This window comes from Pelobates fuscus, chromosome 5 (assembly GCF_036172605.1).
Source record: "Pelobates fuscus isolate aPelFus1 chromosome 5, aPelFus1.pri, whole genome shotgun sequence".
Taxonomy (NCBI): domain Eukaryota; kingdom Metazoa; phylum Chordata; class Amphibia; order Anura; family Pelobatidae; genus Pelobates; species Pelobates fuscus.
This window is the reverse complement of record NC_086321.1, coordinates 254,230,717-254,251,845: the sequence shown is the minus strand read 5'-3', so window position 1 is coordinate 254,251,845 and position 21,129 is coordinate 254,230,717. Positions and strand designations below refer to the sequence as shown.

The window sequence follows — 21,129 nt, the reverse complement described above, 5'->3', positions numbered from 1 at the left end:
TAAGGACAGAAAAAAAGACTGTGGGTTAGAAGGAGGAGGAACCGTTTATACCTATAGTCTGGTTGATTCATTGATTAATTGTTTCCTGTCCTGTTCCTGTTAGGGGCGGAGCTAACCCATTAGTGATGCTGCCATGAATGGTCAGGAAAACAACTTTAGCTTAAAGGGACACTGTAGGCACCCAGACCACTTCTGCCCATTGGAGTGGTCTGGGTGCCAATTCCCACTACCCTTAACCCTGCAAGTGTAATTATTGCAGTTTTTTTTAAACTGCAATACTTACCTTGCAGGGTTAAGTCCTCCCCTAATGGCTGTCTATTAGAAACTTCCTGCTCTATAGCACAGGTTTTCTGTGCTAGAGCGTCGCTGGACGTCCTCACGCTGTGTGATGACCTCCAGCGTCGCTCAATTCCCCATAGGAAAGCATTGAAAATCGCTTTCAATGCATTCCTATGGGGTGCACTAATGCGCATGCGCGGCATTGCCGCGCATGCGTATTAGGTCTCCTCGGCCGGTGGGCGGGATCAGTCTCGCCCACCGGCCGGCGTAGGCGGGGGAGGAGCAGGCAGCGACGTGGGACATGTCGCTGCCTCAGGTAAGTCACTGAAGGGGTTTTCACCCCTTCAGCAACTGAGGATTGGGGGATGGGAGGGGGAGGAATCCTGCAGTGCCAGGAAAACTGATTGTTTTTCTGGCACTGGAGATTCCCTTTAACCCCTTAAGGACCAGACTTCTGGAATAAAAGGGAATCATGACATGTCACACATGTCATGTGTCCTTAAGGGGTTAATGAAGCAGTTTTGGTGTATAGATCATGCCCCGTGCAATCTCACTGCTCAGTTCCCATGTATGAGTTAAATCACTTTGTTTATGCAGCTCTAATCACATCTCCCTGCATGTGACTTACAGCTTTCCTAAACACTTCCTGTAAGATATCATCTAATGTTTACACTTATTTTTTTTGCAAATTCTGTTAAATTTAGAATTTATTTTCTCTTGATCTGTTAATAGCTTGTTAGACCATGCAGGAGCCTCCTGTATGTCATATTTATGTGAAAGTTCAATTTTACAGAGCAAGAGATAAAAACTTTAAAATCTGATTGAAAATTAGAACTTTTTTTTTTGCAGTCTGTGTCAGTCACAGCCAGGGAAGGTGTGGCTAGGGCTGCATAAACAGAAACAAAGTGATTTAACTCCTAAATGGCAGTGAATTGAGCAGTGAAACTTCAGTGGCATGATATGTACAAAAAAAAAGGCTTAGTTAAGGTAAAGTTATTTAAGCTTTAAGTTGCTGAAATAAAATAATTCTCTAAGTCAGTTATGCCTCCAGTTTGGCTACTTAGGCCTAAAATTTAAAATTCTCACCCTCTTAAACTCTTTTTACTGAAGTGTGTAGGTTTACAAAACACATAAACTAGAGTGTTCTCTGTTTGATTCACACCAAGCACTGGTTCATGCAATTAAAAGGACGTCCTGTAAGCCTGGGTACTTATGCACAAAGCATTGTACGATCAGATTACACACATGTGCCATGCACGGCACATGTGTCAACTTGCCCAAATTCAATGCCGCCAACAAATTTCTTCCATTGTCACAAACCACTTTGCCAGTTGGTGCGGAGTCAGCCACTGATCCACCTGTACGTTCAGGGCGGACAGGAGTGCTGGTCCGGTGTGACTCTCTGCTTTCAGGCAAGTCGGCGTGACACTGCCGTATCTGGGATGTGGAATAGTACCTGGGGAGCTGGGGGGGTGCCGTTGATGTGGAGCAAGACACAGCAGCAGAAGAGGACTCAGCCGAGGAGGTTATGGAAGAGGGTGGAGTAGGAGGAGTAGGTGAGGTGGCAGCAGGCCTGCCTGCAAATCGTGGTGGTGTCACCAACTCCTCTGCAGAGCCACGCATTCCATGCTTGGCAGCCGTCAACAGGTTTACCCAATCCGCAGTGTAGGTGATATACCTGCCCTGACCATGCTTTGCAGACCAGGTATCAGTGGTCAGATGGACCCTTGCCCCAACACTGTGTGCCAGACATGCCATTACTTCCTTTTGCACAATCGAGTACAGGTTGGGGATTGCCTTTTGTGCATAGAAATTTCGTCCGGGTACCTTCCACTGCGGTGTCCCAATAGCTACAAATTTTTGGAACACCTCAGACTCCACCAGCTTGTATGGTAAAAGCTGGCGGGCTAAGAGTTCAGACAAGCCAGCTTTCAGATGTCGAGCAAGGGGGTGACTTTGTGACATTGGCTTCTTACGCTCAAACATGTCCTTGACAGACACCTGACTGTGGGCAGAAGAGCAGTAACTGCTCAAGGCTAGAGACGGAGTGGCGGATGGTTGAGAGGGGGCAAGGAGGACAGCAGTGGTTGACGTGGCTGAAGATGCTGGACCAGGAGGAGGATGGCGGCTTTGAGTTTGTGTGCTGCTTGTACTCATGTGTTGATCCCATAGGTGTTTGTGATGTGCGATCATGTGCCTTCGCAAAGCAGTTGTACCTAGGTGGGTGTTGGACTTCCCACGACTCAGTTTCTTTTGGCACAGGATGCAAATGACATCTCTGTTGTCAGAGGCAGACACACAAAAAAAATGCCACACTGCTGAGCTCTGCAATGACGGCATTCTGGTGGTGGCAACAGCATGCGTTGATTGGCGTGCTGTCTGGCTGACCCCGGGTGCCGATGCATGCTGTCTGACTGTGCCACTAGCTCCTTGCGACAACCTCCCCCTGCTTCCAACTCGTCTCCTCCTCCTCTCTGTCTCCCCATCTGAAATTTCCCCCTGTTCTTCTTCTCTTCTAGCGGGCACCCACGTGACATCCACGGAAGCATCGTCATCATCAACCGCTTCACTTGTAACTGACAACTCAGCAAAGGAAGCAGCAGCGGGTACAACATCATCATCATCACACCGTATGTCCATGTGTGTAATGCTGCCTGACTGAGACATATCCCTGTTATCTACATCCTCTGGCAATAATGGTTGCGCATCACTCATTTCTTCCAACTGATGTGTAAATAACTCCTCTGACAGATCAAGTGAAGCGGCTGTGGTGCTAGTGTTGGTGGTAACTTGAGAGGTGCCCGAAGCTAAGCTGGAGGAGCATGGTGCGTCAAGGTTCCGAGCAAAAGCTGTAGAAGATTGGGTGTCCTGTGTTAGCCAGTCAACTATGTCCTCAGAACTTTTCGAGTTCAGGGTACGTGGCCTCTGCACACTGGGCATTATTCTAGGGCCAAAGGGAATCACAGCACCACGACCACGACGGCCCCTGCGGGGTGGCCTGCCTCTGCCTGTCATTTTTTTTTCGATTAGTGGTACTATGCGTGCAAGCTACTGTGACAACAGATATGAGTGGCACTGTGCACTGGCAGAAGTTGGCACAGTAGACGCTGTAGGCCTGACACACACGCTTGCAGACAACTAACTGCTATTCAATCTATTACAGTCAAATTTTTTATTTTTTTTTAAATGTACACTACTGTTACACCAGATATGAGTTGCACTGGTGTGACACTGTGCCCTGGCAGGCCCTGAAACGCACACGTGTGAAGGAAACTGACTGCTATTATTTCACAGTCAAATTTCTAGTTTTTTTTTTAAATGTACACTACTGTTACACCAGATATGAGTTGCACTGGTGTGACACTGTGCCCTGGCAGGCCCTGAAACACACACGCGTGAAGGAAACTGACTGCTATTATTTCACAGTCAAAAAAGTGTTTGTTTTTTTTTTAAATGTACACTACTGTTACACCAGATATGAGTTGCACTGGTGTGACAGTGTGCCCTGGCAGGCCCTGAAATGCACACATGTGAAGGAAACTGACTGCTATTATATTACAGTCAATTTTTTTTTTTAAATGCAAGCTATTGTGACACCAGATATGAGTGGTGGCACTAGGCAAGTGGGCACAGTATACGCTGTGAGCCTGACACACACGCTGGCAGGCAGGCAACAGCAATTAGATCACACAGAAAAAAAAAAAGCAGACTGATGTTCTAGCCCTAAAAAGGGCTTTTTGGGGTGCTGTCCTTACAGCAGAGATCAGATGAGTCCTTCAGGACTGTAGTGGACACTGAATACACTAGCCTAGCAATCGATTTCCCTATTAAATCAGCAGCAGCTACACTATCCCTCCTCTCACTAAGAATTCAGCTTCCGAATGAATCTAAAATGGATGCTGTCCAGGAGGTGGGAGGGTCTGGGAGGGAGGGTCTGCTGCTGATTGGCTGGAATGTGTCTGCTGACTGTGAGGTACAGGGTCAAAGTTTACTCAATGATGACGAATAGGGGGCGGACCGAACATCGCATATGTTCGCCCGCCGTGGCGAATGCGACAAGCTATGTTCGCCAGGAACTATTCGCCAGCGAACTATTCGGGACATCTCTATTCCCCAGCAATAATACTCACAGTAATGTGTGTTTTAAACTACAATAAATGTGTTTAGAAATCAGTCTGCATAAACCAGATTGTTCTAAATTACAATTTAGTTGCATGAATTGTTATCAGTAAGTCACTGACAGTCTCGGCATAAGGCTCAGAACAGCACCACCTCTGGACAAACCCCACTTACACCCCTAAAATTAAAGTGTTCCTCTTCATCAATTTGAATTTTTGGAAGATATGCACTTTGTCCCAGAGATACTTTCTCACAAGCTCATTCTGTATTCTGAACCCCCACACCAGGTAATTTGTAGATGTGAGAACAGTAACTCCCTTAACATTCACAGCTCCAGTGTATGTGACCATCATTGATGTTTCTACCATGGACACAGAACACAAAAGTTGAAATTTAGTTGAGTTATATCAGTGCAGTGGCAGCATATAGAAATCAGGCTAGGTACACATATGAAAATGTAAAATGGCTGCATAGCAAGAAAGAGAGGAAGAAGAGAAAAACAGGAAGATAACACACCTCCTCTCCAGCATCATAGAGACCACAAAGGACCACAGGAAAACGATAAAGGGGGAGACCACAAAGGAGGGAAATATAACCAGCAACCACAAGTCCTCCTATACATGCAAGCTAGGCACCAACAAGTATTTCTAACAGTATGATGCTTATTAACCTTTATTACAACACATAGGAAGTGGGCGGCAGCACTGTAACATGACGGCGTGACATTGTGTGCTTGTAAGAACTAGGAAATCTCACTAATACTAAAGAAATCAAGAAGAAATGCATTTAAACTAAAATGTCACCTCTGTTGTACATGAGAGGGCTATGAGATGGTCTCTTCAGTAGTGGGTTACATGTTACCAGTTACATCAAGAGACAATTTCAAATAGACTTTCTTTAAATAATGTACAAGCAATAATTTAAAGGAGATCTGAATGATGTTGAATCACTTAGATGGAGAGAGAAGCTGTGAACCAGATTCATTTCTGTTGGAGGTAAAGGAGATGTAAAGAGAGAGCTACATTTTTGAGTTTTGAAGAGCTGATGTAAAACTGTTCAAATCCATTGTGAAAAGTAAGATTATGTAAAACTGCATGGAAGCAAATCATATGTTTATTGTCAGGGATATCATTTTTTATTATTGTAGACATATACAGTTATACATTTAGGATTAAAATTAACAAGTGATAATGAGGTTGTTACAATAAATCAATAGTGATGTCCCGAACGGTTCGCAGGCGAATAGTTCCTGGCGAACATAGCGTGTTCGCGTTCGCCACGGATGGCGAACATATGCGATGTTCGGTCCGCCCCCTATTCATCATCATTGAGTAAACTTTGACCCTGTACCTCACAGTCAGCAGACACATTCCAGCCAATCAGCAGCAGACCCTCCCTCCCAGACCCTCCCACCTCCTAGACAGCATACAATTTAGATTAATTCTGAAGCTGCATTCATTTTTTTTTTTTTTGTGTGTGTTTATTATACATTATTCTCCATAGCCAGTAACATGTGTTTATTATACATTATCCCCCATAGCCAGTAACCTATGTTTATTATACATTATCCCCCATAGCCAGTAACCTGTGTTTGTTATACATTATCCCCCATAGCCATTAACCTGTGCTTATTATACATTATCCTCCCATAGCCAGTAACCTGTGCTTATTATACATTATCCCTCCCATAGCCAGTAACCTGTGTTTATTATACATTATCCTCCCATAGCCAGTAACCTGTGTTTATTATACATTATCCTCCCATAGCCAGTAACCTGTGTTTATTATACATTATCCTCCCATAGCCAGTAACCTGTGTTTATTATACATTATCCCCCCCATAGCCAGTAACCTGTGCTTATTATACATTATCTCCCCCATAGCCAGTAACCTGTGTATATTATACATTATCCCCCCACAACCAGTAACCTGTGTTTATTTTACATTATCCCCCCACAACCAGTAACCGTGAGCGGCGGTGGGGGCCCTAAATAAAAATTGGGGGGGGACACCTAATGTCCTCCCCCCTGGCCCCCACGCCTGAGCGACGGGTGGGGGCCCTTAACAAGAATAAGGGGGGGGGACCTAATGTCCTCCCCCCTGGCCCCCAACCCTGAGCGACGGGTGGGGGCCCTAAATACAAATGGGGGAACCAATAAAAATTGGGGGGGGACACCTAATGTCCTCCCCCCTGGCCCCCACGCCTGAGCGGTGGGTGGGGGCCCTAAACAAAAGTAAGGGGGGGAGGACCTAATGTCCTCCCCCCTGGCCCCCACCCCTGAGCGGTGGGTGGGGGCCCTAAACAAAAGTAAGGGGGAGGACCTAATGTCCTCCCCCCTGGCCCCCACCCCTGAGCAGTGGGTGGGGGCCCTAAACAAGAATAACGGGGGGACCTAACGTCCTCCCCCCTGGTCCCCACCCCTGAGCGGTGGGTGGGGGCCCTAAATACGAATTGGGGGGGGACCTAATGTCCTCCCCCTGGCCCCCACCCCTGAGCGGTGGGTGGGGGCCCTAAATAAAAATTGGGCGGGGGACCTAATATCCTCCCCCTGGCCCACACCCCTGAGCGGTGGGTGGGGGCCCTAAACACAAATGGGGGGGACCTAATGTCCTCCCAACTGAGCAGTGGGTGGGGGCCCTAAACAAAAATAAGGGGGGGACCTAATGTCATCCCCCCTGGCCCCCACCCCTGAGCAGCGGGTGGGGGCCCTAAATATTTAACCCCCCTCCCCCAGGTGACTTGGGGTCCCCAAACCCCTAGTCACCCCCTCCCCCAAAAAAATAAACTCCTACCTACCCCCCTTTACCCTAAAAATAATGAGGGGGGACCATTTAACTAAGTACCTTTAAAAATAAAAATACACTTACAATTCGATGTTTCTTTCTTCTAAAATCTTCTTTTTTCAGCCCCAAAAAAAGCCAAATAAAAATCCATAATAACCGACACAATAAAAAAAAAAAAAAAAAATCCATCTTCACCCGGCGAGGACTCCACGCAGACTGAGCTCTGCAGGGCGGGGGAAGGCTTATAAAGCCTTCCCCCGCCCTGCAATTAGGCTCAGAGCACTCTGATTGGTGGGTTTAAGCCATCCAATCAGAATGCTCTGACAGGTAAATGAAGAGACTGACAGGTAAGTCTCTACATTTACCTGTCACAGCACTCTGATTGGTTGGTTTGAAATCCACCAATCAGAGTGCTCTGTGTCATTTTACACAGCGTGGGAAAGTTCTTTGGAATTTTCCCACGCTGTGTAATTTGACTAATAACTCTCTGATTGGTTACTTAATCCACCAGAGTGTTATGAGTCAAATTACACAGCGTGGGAAAATTCCACAGAACTTCCCCACGCTTCATTTACCTGTCAGAGCATTCTGATTGGATGGATTAAACCCACCAATCAGAGTGCTCTGAGCCTAATTGCAGGATGGGGGCAAGGCTTTATAAGCCTTCCCCCGCCCTGCAGAGCTCATTCTGCGCGGAGCCCTCGCCGGGTGAAGATGGATTATTTTTTTTGCGCTCTTTTTTTTTTTTTTTTTTTTTTATTGCGTCGGTTATTATGGATTTTTATTTGGCCTTTTTGGGGGCTGAAAAAAGAAGATTTTAGAAGAAAGAAAACATTGAATGGTAAGTGTATTTTTATTTTTAAAGGTTCTTAGTTAAATGGTCCCCCCTCATTATTTTTAGGGTAAAGGGGGGTAGGTAGGAGTTTATTTTTTGGGGGGAGGGGGTGACTAGGGGTTTGGGACCCCTAGTCACCTGGGGGTGAGGGGGGTTAAATATGTATGTAGGGCCCCCACCCGCCGCTCAGAGGTGGGGGCCAAGGGGGAGGACATTAGGTCCCCCCCCCCTTATTTTTTTTTAGGGCCCCCACCCACCGCTCAGGGGAGGGGGCCAGGGGGAGGACATTAGGTCCTGCCACCAATTTGTGTTTAGGGCCCCCACCCACTGCTCAGGGTTGGGGGCCAGGGGGGAGGACATTAGGTCCCCCCCAATTTGTGTTTAGGGCTCCCACCCACCGCTCAGGGGTGGGGGACAGGGGGGAGGACATTAGGTCCTCCCCCCTTACTTTTGTTTAGGGCCCCCACCCACCGCTTAGGGGTGGGGGCCGAGGGGGGGGACATTAGGTCCCCCCCAATTTGTGTTTAGGGCCCCCACCCACCGCTCAGGGGTGGGGGCCAGGGGGGAGGACATTAGGTTCCCCCCCCCCCAATTTGTGTTTAGGGCCCCCACCCACCCACCACTCAGGGGTGGGGGCCAGGGGGGAGGACTTTAGGTCCTCCCACTTACTTTTGTTTAGGGCTCCCACCCACCGCTCAGGGGTAGGGGCCAGGGGGGAGTAGTTTTAAAGCACGTTATTCCAAACAATTTAGGAATGTTAGGTGATTTATGCCCTTGATGGATTAAAACCAGACTCTGCATCAACTATGTAATTTTCCATGGGAGTTTTGCCATGGATCCCCCTCCGGCATGCCACAGTCCAGGTATTAGTCCCCTTGAAACAACTTTTCCATCACTATTGTGGCCAGAAAGTCTCTGTGGGTTTTAAAATTCGCCTGCCTATTGAAGTCTATGGCGGTTCGCCAGGTTCGCCCGTTCGCGAACATTTGCGCAAGTTCGCGTTCGCCATTCGCGAACGGAAAATTTCATGTTCGCGACATCACTATAAATCAACCATTCAAATTAAATGTAAAGCCAGACCAACAAGGAAAGCACGAGTATTAAAATAACAAAGGAACATGGAGCCCTTCAAGATATAAGTATCTCAAAATCTGTAAAGATCTCAAAAGGTCAGAGATAATGTGAGCCTAATTTGGTTAATATGTAAGCAGGGTGCACATGGAAGTTATTGCATGGAAAACGATAAAGGGGGAGATTTGTCAAGGTGAGCACAGATGCTTAGTAAAATCTACGTACTAGTGACCATAGAAACCAATAGAAAATCACGCAACATTTAGTACTTTGTCCCAAGCAGCACCTGTTTTGCATTGGTAAATCTTACTAAAGTGTCGTCGATGGAATTTAATTACATGGAGGCATGTTCTGACAGTTAAAGATACAATATAGGGGGCGGAGCCTGATCGCCGAGCCATGCGGACGCGCCTGACACGAACTCCTGCCGAGCGGGCACAATCCGGGGCTACAATAGCGGCTACTTAGCCCAAGACACTCGGGGTGCGCCACCCACGTCGGGGGTGCCCTCCGGAATCCAGCTATACCACCCCGGGACCCGTCGAGGCCGGGAATATGGAAACACACGTGCGGCCTACTAAGACTGAAGCCGGGGAGAGGTGGCCACTCTCCTTGGTGCGAGAGCCCTTATACGACCTCTCTCCAGTCTACCCCCCGCCCCTTTGGACCGGTGGGGGATATCCCGGTCCCCACTGGTCACAACGGCCAGGACGGAAAGCAAACGACCCAGCCACAAGCCATACTGGGGCAATGGGCCCACAGGGCGACTCTAAGATGGCCGCTCAGCATAAACGCAGAGTGAGGGGCACCCACACCCAACTACCCATGTCCCCTCTGGAGACATTTGACCGTCTCTGTACTAGCTTCAGGGACACCCTGCAGCGCAGAGGAGTGACCTACCGCCAAGCGGAGATAATGGTGACCTCGTGGATACAGCCTACAGCACGACGCAGCCAACACAGGCAGACACCGCGAGCATCTAAAATGGCCGTTCGGCTACTCAGATACCAGCGGGCTCACAGAAAGAAAATGGTGGCAAAGCAAACAATGCCAACAAATAACTCACCTGTCCAACACCACGGCATCCAGCGCAGCAAGATCCGACTCTTATCAAAGAACGAGGCAACACAAGCAATGGGAACCGGCTCCCGAAGCAGCGCCAGCAAGCCAAGGGGCTACAGTAGAGAGGCGGAGAGGGACAAAACCAGAGACTTATCAGCATTAGGGCAACCATGCACCCAGACGGGCCCAACGGCCATCACGCCACCCAAGAGACTATGCCATGCAGGGGGAACTCAAGACGTCGCAACGCTCTGCAGCCGCACCACAGCGCCCAGCCCGTGGGGGTCTATTGAGAGCGGGGCCTGGCAAGGAGACACCGCCGGAAACCCGCACACGGAGCATTATTCCAGCAACGCCCTCCATGAAGCAGGCGTAGGGTGAACCACCCGGACTTAACAGTAATCGTGAGTTCCATGTTGCGCAGTACATGGGAACACGAGATGCAATGCTTTTACACATTTAAACAGACGTTAACCCTCATTGTTTAAACCCGTAGTACAATTAATCTCCAGTGTGAACCGTATACTATCCTACAAGGCCATAAGCCAGCAGAACCCCAGCCTGACATGTCTACCCTACCTTTAAGGTTATACTCACCTTATAATTTGTCTAGCATGTACTAAAAGTTATGTTTATCTTTGATTCATGATCCAATCAAGCGACTCATGAAACGAAATCTACTACACTAGTTTGATGGTATAGTTGCCATTATGCTGGACAGAGCATCTTAATTCTATTCCATGAGCAGAAAGTTAAGCGACATTATTTTAATTTACCTTAGTTTATTTCATGTTACCCACCCTCACCCCTCCTGGCTGTCAGGTCTACCCCTGTCAGGCATAGGCTGAAATGTCACCACAATGCAACCTTTCAGCCACAGGGAACTGTGGCCATATCAAGCAATGGTATCTTGCCTATGTTTCATGTTGGCTAAAAGTGACAGCTTTAACATGTTTAATGCTAATGCTTTTCTCTCACGTGTTACGTTCAGCCAGTGATATCTTACCTATGTATAATAATGGCAACCAATGACACCTCTATGTGTAATAGTGTCAACCAGAGTAGTTTTATAAATGTCATATGCTGGTCAGATACTTCACAACTGTGGCAAGTTATATTAGATTATACTGTCTTTATTTTCATCTTATGCAGCACCACCCTCAATCACAACCTGTATGTTTAACTGTTTCACTGTCGCTGCATGTTTAAGTCTGCTATTATATCGAATTTATCCAAGACATGCGTATTATGCTAACATATGCGAATCCAACCGTGTACCTAAACTACTGTTCTAGAAGTCATATTATTATTATTATAAAAATGTGCCTGTATATTGAATGCCATGACATGTAATGCCGCTGTTTACCTACTCTACCGGATGTTGCTGTTGTGGCACGCACCGGCAATTTTGTTAATCACATGCACACCCAAAATAAAGAATATATTCTTATACTAAAAAAAAAAAAAAAGATACTTAATTCATAAATAGTTTTGATTGTAGGATTAGTGACAGGTGAAGTGCTTCACATGCACATCGTAAACTTTTAGTTCGTACAAATTAATTCAGACAATTTTTTTTTCTTTTTTGTCCAAAACGAGTTTGGTCCATTAGCTGATTCGTTCGTGGCAAAATTCTTACAATTTTTTTTGTTCAGAATTTCCATCCAGATAAATGGAATGTTGCGATCACTGACAAATCTTTCTTTGGGTTAGAAAGTAGATAAGTCCCTAAGTTGATATCCTAATATGGGTTTTCCATTTTTAAAGGTATTAAACTAGGGAGCTGTGTTTAGCAGATAGCTTGCTATTTTGATATCCTTAAATATGGCCATCACACATAAGGATAACAAGTTAGGGAGCTATCTACTCCCTAATTTGTTATCCTTAGTAAGAAAAGCCCTCTTCTTAATTTTGATCTTTCAGCAGTTAATATGGGGTTTTCTTAATTTGGATCTTTAAGCTATTTAGTAGATATCTTTTTCAATAAAATTGCTACCCTTATGTGGGATTGACATATTTTAGGGTACCACATTAGGGAGCTGTTTAATTGATATAGCTCTCTTATTTGGTATCCTTAAATATGGCAATCCAACATAAGGATACCAAATTAGGGAGCTATCTACTAAGCAGCTGAAAGCCTTCCTCTTTATTTTGGTAGATTTATTTGGTAATTGGTCCCTAATTCAGTACCCTAATCAGGTATAGCTATTTTTCAGGGAGCATTTAACCAAAAACAACAGTGGAGTACTGATTTTACACCAGTGTACAAATGTACGAAAGTTTTTGTTTCCTAATGGCACAATGGAAGAATCATTATTCATTAGATCATTTTTACATTGTGCCATTTGGAATTCAACAAACGGATCAACAAGACAGTATTCGTCCAAATAAGGAATCTTACAAAAAAAAAATGCCAAAGCCTAACAAAAATATGAAATGCATAAAACATTTAAACTATAAAATACTGTTGTACAAAAATCAGTGTATATATCGCAAGAATATCCTTGCTAATTATGTGTTTTTATAGTACTTATGTTTTTTTTTAATATAAATTATTTTTATTTAATATTTTTCAAATAACAAACTGCAATAAGCCAACAAAAATAATGCCTGCCATAATAAAGAATAAAGGGTGGGTACATTTAGAAAAGCACAGAAACAAAATTTGTGCGTGGGGGTTTGTAGAAATATCAAAGTGCTTTATAAATACTGCTTAAGAGCAAAATAGACTCATCCTCTTAATAATGGAATAAGACTTGTGTAAAAAAAAACTAAAAACTTAATATTTAGTCTTCTTTAAAAATACAATTTAAATTATACAATCAAAAGCAGCTGTTAACATATCAAATTGTCCTGTGTGTAGCAAATGGACACAAACATTAGCATCTTCTCTTTTTCTATGGGCGTTTATCTTACTCACTTCAAACCTAGCTATGTATATATAAAAGCATGCAATCTAAATGTAACACTCTTTTCTTCAGGATACAATCTATTTCTGTAACTACTACCCATAAGCATTTATAGACAGAGACGTAACTAGAAACCACAGGGCCCCAGTGCAAAAATTGCCCTCCTCCCCCCCCCATATGTCTAATTCCCCCTCCCAGTCCCTCCATGGGTCACATTCACGCCCCTCAGCCCCTCTATGGTTGCGGGGGAGGGGGGGGGGTTGGGGAGGGAGAGAGGGGGTATGACAGAATTGGAGGAGTGAATGTGGCAGGGTGAAAAGAGACGAATGTGACAGAGTGATGCAGAATGAGTGTGACAGGATTGGGGGGGTGAGTGTGACAGTGCTAGAGAAGGTGTATGTGATAGGGTGAGTATGGCAGAGCAATGGGAGGGGAGTATGGCATTGGTGACAAACATTTAGATACACAGAATGACACACATACAAACACAAACAGTGATACACATACAGATACATAATGGCACACACTGATATACAGACACACATACAGAAACACATGCGGACAAGCAGATACACACATACAGACATACATACACAGATACACATACAAACACAGATACACAAACACACGCAAAATGTTTTAGTCACCTTCCTGTTTCCTACCTTTTAGGTGCAGGAGGATTACTTCCCTGAGGTCCACTGGCTGGCTCAGGCTGATGGGAGTCAGAGCTCTCTCCTCTCTTTCTCCTCCCTTGCGGCGCTCTATATTAGCTGGGAGGAATCAGTTCCTCCCAAGCTGATCTCATTACAGGGGGCCCAGTCGCACTGTTAAAGCGCTGCAGCGCTGACCGGGCCCCTGGAAATACACTGCATCAGATGGCTCTAAAAGCATGGGCCACCCAATAGGCCACTGAACATGCGGCCCTGGTGGTTGCACCGGGTGGGCTGGAACCGCACCACATGACCGGCAGGCACCCCGGTTGCAGGGGTTCACAGGGCAGCTGGACCACCTGAAGTTACGAGCCCAGTCAAAGCTGCGACCCATGCAACAGTGGTAGGTACGCCACTGTTTATAGATACTATAATATCTTTCACAGTCACTTCATAGATATATAGCGTGTGTTCCAAGCAATATAGCAATAGAGCAATGTCACATATACCCATCTGTTTCATATTACTCAGTCAGCATCCATACCTATATTTGGAGTATGTGAGAAAAATGCCCATGTAATTTGAAATATTCTACAGGGTCTAATGAGCTGAGTCCCAAAATAGACTAGTGATATCAAAATCTGCGGTTTGGAGGTCAATCTATTAGGCAGATCAGTAATTGTTTTCTTATGGTTTTATGCATTTTCTGAATTTTATTTGTCTATTTTTCTGTTTTTCCTCCTAAAATTTGGAGTTTAGTAAAAACAACAACCTACATCTACCTGTCTTTGTTATTTATTCAAATTATGGATGCCTTAAATGTTAAAATTATATGCTTATGGCCTAGATATGGCCTAGATATGGCCTAGATACATTTTAAAAGCCAAACATACTTGAGCTCAATAGTGTTTCGGAGGAACGTCATCATATAGTGTAGGAAGTCCTGGGTTAGAATGTTTACAGAGAATGGGTGACAGCAAGAGCATGTGCGCAAGGTGAGGAGGGGAAAAAAATACTAAAATGCTGGAACCAGAAATTAAAGTTGATTTTTTTCCCTCCATTCTGAATTGCTCCTAAAATGTGGAGCATATTAAATAAGGTGCCTTTTATTGTAATTAAAGGAAAACTGTCATCACATTTTCACTTTTTAAAAGTTTATTGCACTTAATGAAATTTAATTATATGTTTCTAATTGCTCTAGGTGAAACTGCAACAGCAGGCAAGTTAGATTGAGTAGCAGTTTGTCAGTAAACAGTATCTAACCCACCATGGCGGCTCATTCGGATAAAAAGTTAGTTTCTAAAAAAGATAAAAAATAAAATATCATTACGCTTCATTGAATGTAATAAACTTAAAAAATATGACATGGACATTTGATGACAGTTGCCATTTAAGAAGGGTGCCTACAATGAAAAAATATTATACTTCAAGATTATATATTCTCACAAACCAAAGCATGTCTGGGCATTCTGATGTTTCAGTGGAACATCACCTCATGGGTACATCTGCTTCAAGCCTAAAGGTAATATATATATATATTTACAGAGATTCAACACAGAGGGCACAGTCAATAAGTGCAAGAGGCTGCTATTCAACCAACTCTATTCAGATAATTCATAATACTTCCAACTACATGATATCATGTAAACACACATATATGTATAAGTTCTTTAATAGTATCTTTAGAAAGTAGCAGGGTAAGAGTTGTGTGGTGGTTAAAATACACTGAACAAAATTCTAAACACTTTTGTTTTTGCCCCAATTTTTCATGAGCTGAACTCAAAGATCTAAGACTTTTTTTACATGCACAAAAGGCCTATTTCTCTCAAATATTGTTCACAAATCTGTCTAAATCTGTGTTGGTGAGAACTTCTCCTTTGCCGAGATAATCCATCCACCTCACAGGTGTGGCATATCAAGATGCTGATTTCTGAACAGTATTTGAGAGAAATAGGCCTTTTGTGTACATAGAAAAAGTCTTAGATCTTTGAGTTCAGCTCACGAAAACTCGGGGCAAAAACAAAAGTGTTGCGTTTATAATTTTGTTCAGTATAAATCTCAATGCTGTAATGTTGATAGAGACTAATGAAGGGAACAACTGTGCCTTTACTGGGCAGAAATACACTACCACTCAGTAGAACAAAGGACTGCACTGTTGTAAAGCCCACAATGTGAGTTCTGACAGCTGTCATGGTAGATTTTGCGGGTTCCAATATCAAATAATAATTTTATTGTTCTGTTATGTTATTTTAAATCTAGTGTCTTTATAGTAATCATGTGGGCATTTGGATTGGTGCAGAGTCAAGAGTGGTACTTGTCCCATGTCTATATTGCTATGAATTTTAAATAAATTGGAAAAAATATATAATGCTATACTATATGTTTGTTTACAGGATCAAAGAGAGCAACCCAACATCCTAGTACTTCAGGAGGACTATAGGGCTCCTGAGGAGCATGAAGGAGTGGCCATGGACATTCGGCACGGGGATCTCAATGAAACTGCAGGATTGAAAGAGGTAAGAGTAAATGTTATCATTTTATGCTTAATAATATTAATCATATGTCAGTTTGGTACCTGAATATGTAGCTCTGCCTCAGAACTGCCAAACACCTCTGCTTTACAATAAGCAATGTATAAATAAAGCATCCTTATCAATGTTCTGGCTGTCTTGGTAGGAAGATCATGCAAGGGTTTTGGGGTTTAGTAGTCTTTGTACAAGTAAGTTCACCAAGATTGATTGATGACTGATTGTTAACTGATTGCCAACAGTCAATATGACACTAATAATATATCAGCCCCTTGCTGTTGACTTGACAACATAGAATACTCTTAGCATATTCAATACAGTAAAGGAGAACATACATTGTCGATTATGGGCAGATCATTTACAGGGCTCGAGTCCTGTAGTGCAGGAACGCCGTTCCCGTTTATGGTCCTGCAGGCACTCAGGGGGCGGCAAAAAATGCCGCCCACAAATGTCCCCGTGTTCCCTCTGTCATGGGGGGCCCAAGAGGTGGCCTAATGGCCACCTGAAGGATCCCCCCCGGCCGGCTCTTGTCTCGCTGTCAGACGCGGCGAGGGAGCTGTATCCTCTCTGCTCCCTCTCGCCGCGCCGTTTGCTGATGCCGGGAGCCGGAATATTACGTCATTTCCGGCTCCCGGCATCAGCAGACAGCCCGCGCGGCAAGAGGGAGCAGAGAGAATACAGCTCCTTCACCACGTCTGACAGCGAGACAAGAGCCAGCCACACTGAAGCCCCACTGGACCCCAGGGACAGGTCCGCGCCAGCTCTCCAGATAGGGAGGCTGGGTGGACATTTTTAAATTTAAAAAAATATATACAAATCATTTTTGTGTATGTGAGTGTGTGTATGTGTCTGTGAGTGTATGTGTGTGTGTGTGTATGTGTCTGGGAGTGTGTCTGTGTGTATGTGTGTGTGTGTCTGTGAGTGTATGTGTGTGTCTGTGAGTGTCTGTGAGTGTATGTGTGTGTGTCTGTGAGTGTGTGAGTGTGTCTGTGAGTGTATGTGTGAGTGTGTCTGTGAGTGTATGTGTGTGTGTGTGTGTGAGAGTGTATGTGTGTATGTGTGTGTGTCTGTGAGTGTATGTGTGTGTGTGTGTCTGGGAGTGTGTGTGTATGTGTCTGGGAGTGTATGTGTCTGTGAGTGTATGTGTGTGTGTGTGTCTGGGTGTGTGTGTCTGTGAGTGGATGTGTGTGTGTCTGTGGGTGTGTGTGTGTGTGTATGTGTCTGTGAGTGTATGTGTGTGTGTCTGTGTATGTGTCTGGGAGTGTGTGTGTGTGTATGTGTCTGGGAGTGTGTGTGTGTGTGTGTGTGTGTGTGTCTGGGAGTGTGTGTGTCTGGGAGTGTGTGTGTCTGGGAGTATGTGTGTCTGGGAGTGTGTGTGTCTGGAAGTGTGTGTGTGTCTGTGAGTGTATGTGTCTGGGAGTGTGTGTGTGTCTGTGAGTGTATGTGTATGTGAGTGTGTGTTTGTGTGTCTGAGTGTGTGTACGTGTGTGTCTGTGAGTATGTGTGTGTGCCTGTGAGTGTATGTGTGCACCTGAGTGTGTGTGTACGTGTTTATATATGCATGCAAGTTTTGTTTTTTTCTGGTGGTGGGGTGAGGGTGGAACTCGAGTGAGTTCCCACACTTTATTCCCCAGGACTTGACCCCTGATAATTTACATATATAGCAAGGAAGGTGAAGTGTAGATCAGATTAGTGCTAGTTACATTAGAGCATAGGGATTCCATATGTAGCTTAAAGAAGAGATACACTGGAACTCCTGATTTAAAGAGGTCAAAAGTAAGTTAGAAGCATGACAGAGTTGGATCAGAATATCTAACTTCCATGATTTTAATAATAATAATGTAAGTGATTTTCTGTTAAATGGGTAGCTAATCATGTACCTATTAGCATTATTGGCATTTATAAAGTGGCAACAATTTCTGCAGCACTATACAATTGGGGGAAAAAGACAGTAAAACAAATATAAAGACCAATACAAAAGGTAACACAGTAAAAGATACGGCAAATAGGCATGTCATAGGTGTCTTATGTGTGGCCAACTGTAGAGTTGAAACTTAATGTCACACAAACTAGCTTAACTGGTTTGCTCCCTACAAACACAACCAGAATGTTGATCAATACACAGCATGCAACAGATTATGGAATCCTGGAGACAGGAGTCTACATATCAGGCACCAAATAAAAAAATAAATATTGTAAAATAAATAAAAAGCATTTGAGCAAGATTTTAAACATGTGAGACACATACAGGCTGTACACATTTTATAGAAAATATTTGCTCAGAATCCATATAATGTAGAAAATAAAATAACAGTGTATATATGGGCTTGCTTTGGTTTTCGGTTTGAAACATCATTAAAAATTAAATTACGGTACTTATGTTCAATATCACTTCTGCAATGCTGTGTCTGACTTCGGCAAAGTTGTGTTTGGTCTTCTTTCTGTTTCTCTGCATGTGGCAAATATAGACAAAAAGGTGAAGGAGACTCCAAAGCTTAATGTTAGCAAAATATAAAAATATTAAATTTAATTTTCCTTGTATATTAAAAGCATTTAAACCCATTTGCTATGGTGTCTGCACACAACATAATATATTTTATTGAAAGGCCAATCTTAGTGGGTAAAAAAATGATAGCACAGTATGTAGTAAAGTAGGATCGGGGATTTGGATTAAAAATATAGCACTAAAATATATACATATTATATCAATGGATTGCATTCCTTAAAGCAAGTCACACGGGGTGGATTTCAGTGAAAATGTCTCGTTTTAGGTTTTTTTGTTGTTGTTGTTTTATGTAGTGACAATAAAATTATACTGTGTTATATAAATAGACCGTAATGCACAAAATTAATGTTAGCATAATTTTAATATGCTTAATTTCAAATCCTATAGAAAAATACCATGAAAGATATAAGATATAAGATTTAAGATATACGTTTTTGGGGGGAGCTTACTATTTCACAAAATGTAAATTTTTCATTATGTATGGTTGTATAAACATCAATGTACAAAAATGGAGTTGAACTGGAGTTATACAAACAAGCTGAGTCTTTATTTGGACACCTTAATAGCTTAATAGGCCTTAAGGATTGCTATTCCTACAAGCCCTTTTGATCCCATCAAATCCTCTAGCATTTGCTTTTTCGGAATGCAGGCTTCTACTAGGAAGGAATGTGGTGTTTCTAGGATTTCCATAGACACCGTTATAAAATACCACAATATACATCTGAATTTGAAGAACAAATTTGGTGACCAGCTGATTCCAAACAGTATGCCTTTATATATAACAACTTTCCCTTCTAAGCTGTACAACTGCAGAGATGGGAATGAGATTATGTAAGTAAGGACTGTGGTGAACAGTCATGTCACTGGCCTTGATGTTTGCTCTTAGAATGAAACAAACTTGGCACTAGTAGTTTAAAAAAGTATATTTCTGACCCTTTAGTTTTAAAAACACTATTTAGTTAGGTGGCCGCATCCCAGTGCCCCCAATAAATAGGATAAAAACTCACCTTTATTCCAGCACAGCTCTGGTTTGTGGCACTGGCCCCGTGCCCGATCCACCTCCTTGACTGAGATCATCAGAATTGACATTCTCAGCCAATCCAATTCTGATGGTCTCAGCAAAGGAGGCAGTGCGTGGGTGGACAATGCGCTGTGCTGGCATTTCATCATCTCCTAATAGAGATGCATTGAATTAAAGGGACACTATAGTCACCAGAACAACTACAGCTTATTGAATTTGTTCTGGTGAGTAGAATCATTACCTTCAGGCTTTTTGCTGTAAACACTGTCTTTTCAGAGAAAATGCAGTGTTTACATTACAGCCTAGTGATAACTTCACTGGCCACTCCTCAGATGGCTGTTAGAGATCCTTCCTGGGTCATGGCTGCCTAAAATGCATCCACACATTCAGTATCTCCTCCCTCTGCATGCAGACACTGAACTTTCCTCATAGAGATTCATTGATTCAATTCATCTCTATGAGGAGATGCTGATTGGCCAGGGCTGTGTTTGAATTATGCTGGCTCTGCCCCTGATCTTCCTCTTTGTCAGTCTCAGACCATCCTATGGGGAAGCACTGTGATTGGATCAGGCTACCACTTCTGATGAGTCTAACAGCATGCAGAGTTACAGCTTCAGGCTTGAATACAGTAAGATTTTCACTATATTTATGGAGACATGAGGGGGCCAGTGGTTTTTACACTATAGGGTCAGGAATACCTGTTTGTGTTCCTGACCCTTTAGTGATCCCTTAATGCATCTCTATGGGAAAAGTTCAGCACCTCCATGTAGAGCGTAGAGACGCACGTTGTGCAGCACTGACTCAGGATGCACCTCTAGGGGCTATCTGAATGATTGAGTAAAGGGACACTCCAGACCCCTAAACAACTTTAGCTTGCTGAAAAGCTTTATGAGTCCTATTGTTTTCATTTTGCAGAAGTTCAAATTTCAATAGAAATTGACACTTTTATAAACTAAGCTGGTTACATCCCTTTGGCTTTCAAGCAGACAACAGGTAATGTTACCTCTTGGTTTCGTTATCTCAATGCAGCTGACCTCATGAGGCAGCAATTGATCAGAGCACCTGTCTTACAAAGACTTCTCATTGGACAACCACAGAAAGTCTGGGTGGGGTTAGAAGGGGAGTGTTTGCAAAAGCACCAGACAAAATAATTGCAGGCTTTGCAAGCTGTTTTTTTTAGATATATCCACAATGAAAAAGTTTTAATTTGGGGTATATTTACTAAACAGTGATTTTTATTTATTTTGGATTTGGGCAGTGGAGTGTCCCAGTGGAGTCAAATAAATATATAAGTGCACTGTGTCTCCCAGTGTATGTCGAGGAAGAGGAATACATTTTTAACTGAACCTTCCCAAAATCCTGGCA

The 21,129-nt window shown here is 43.6% G+C and overlaps 1 protein-coding gene across 5 annotated transcripts in view; it reads left to right on the top strand.

Annotated features, from left to right (window-relative positions):
- SLC24A2 (solute carrier family 24 member 2) overlaps positions 1-21,129 on the top strand; it is a 284,348-nt gene that overhangs the window by 118,499 nt on the left and 144,720 nt on the right. For all 5 annotated transcript variants that reach the window (XM_063455237.1, XM_063455238.1, XM_063455239.1 and 2 more), the window contains exon 3: positions 16,103-16,225. In XM_063455237.1, the coding sequence (XP_063311307.1) occupies positions 16,103-16,225 (123 nt within the window). The remainder of the gene's footprint in view (positions 1-16,102; positions 16,226-21,129) is intronic.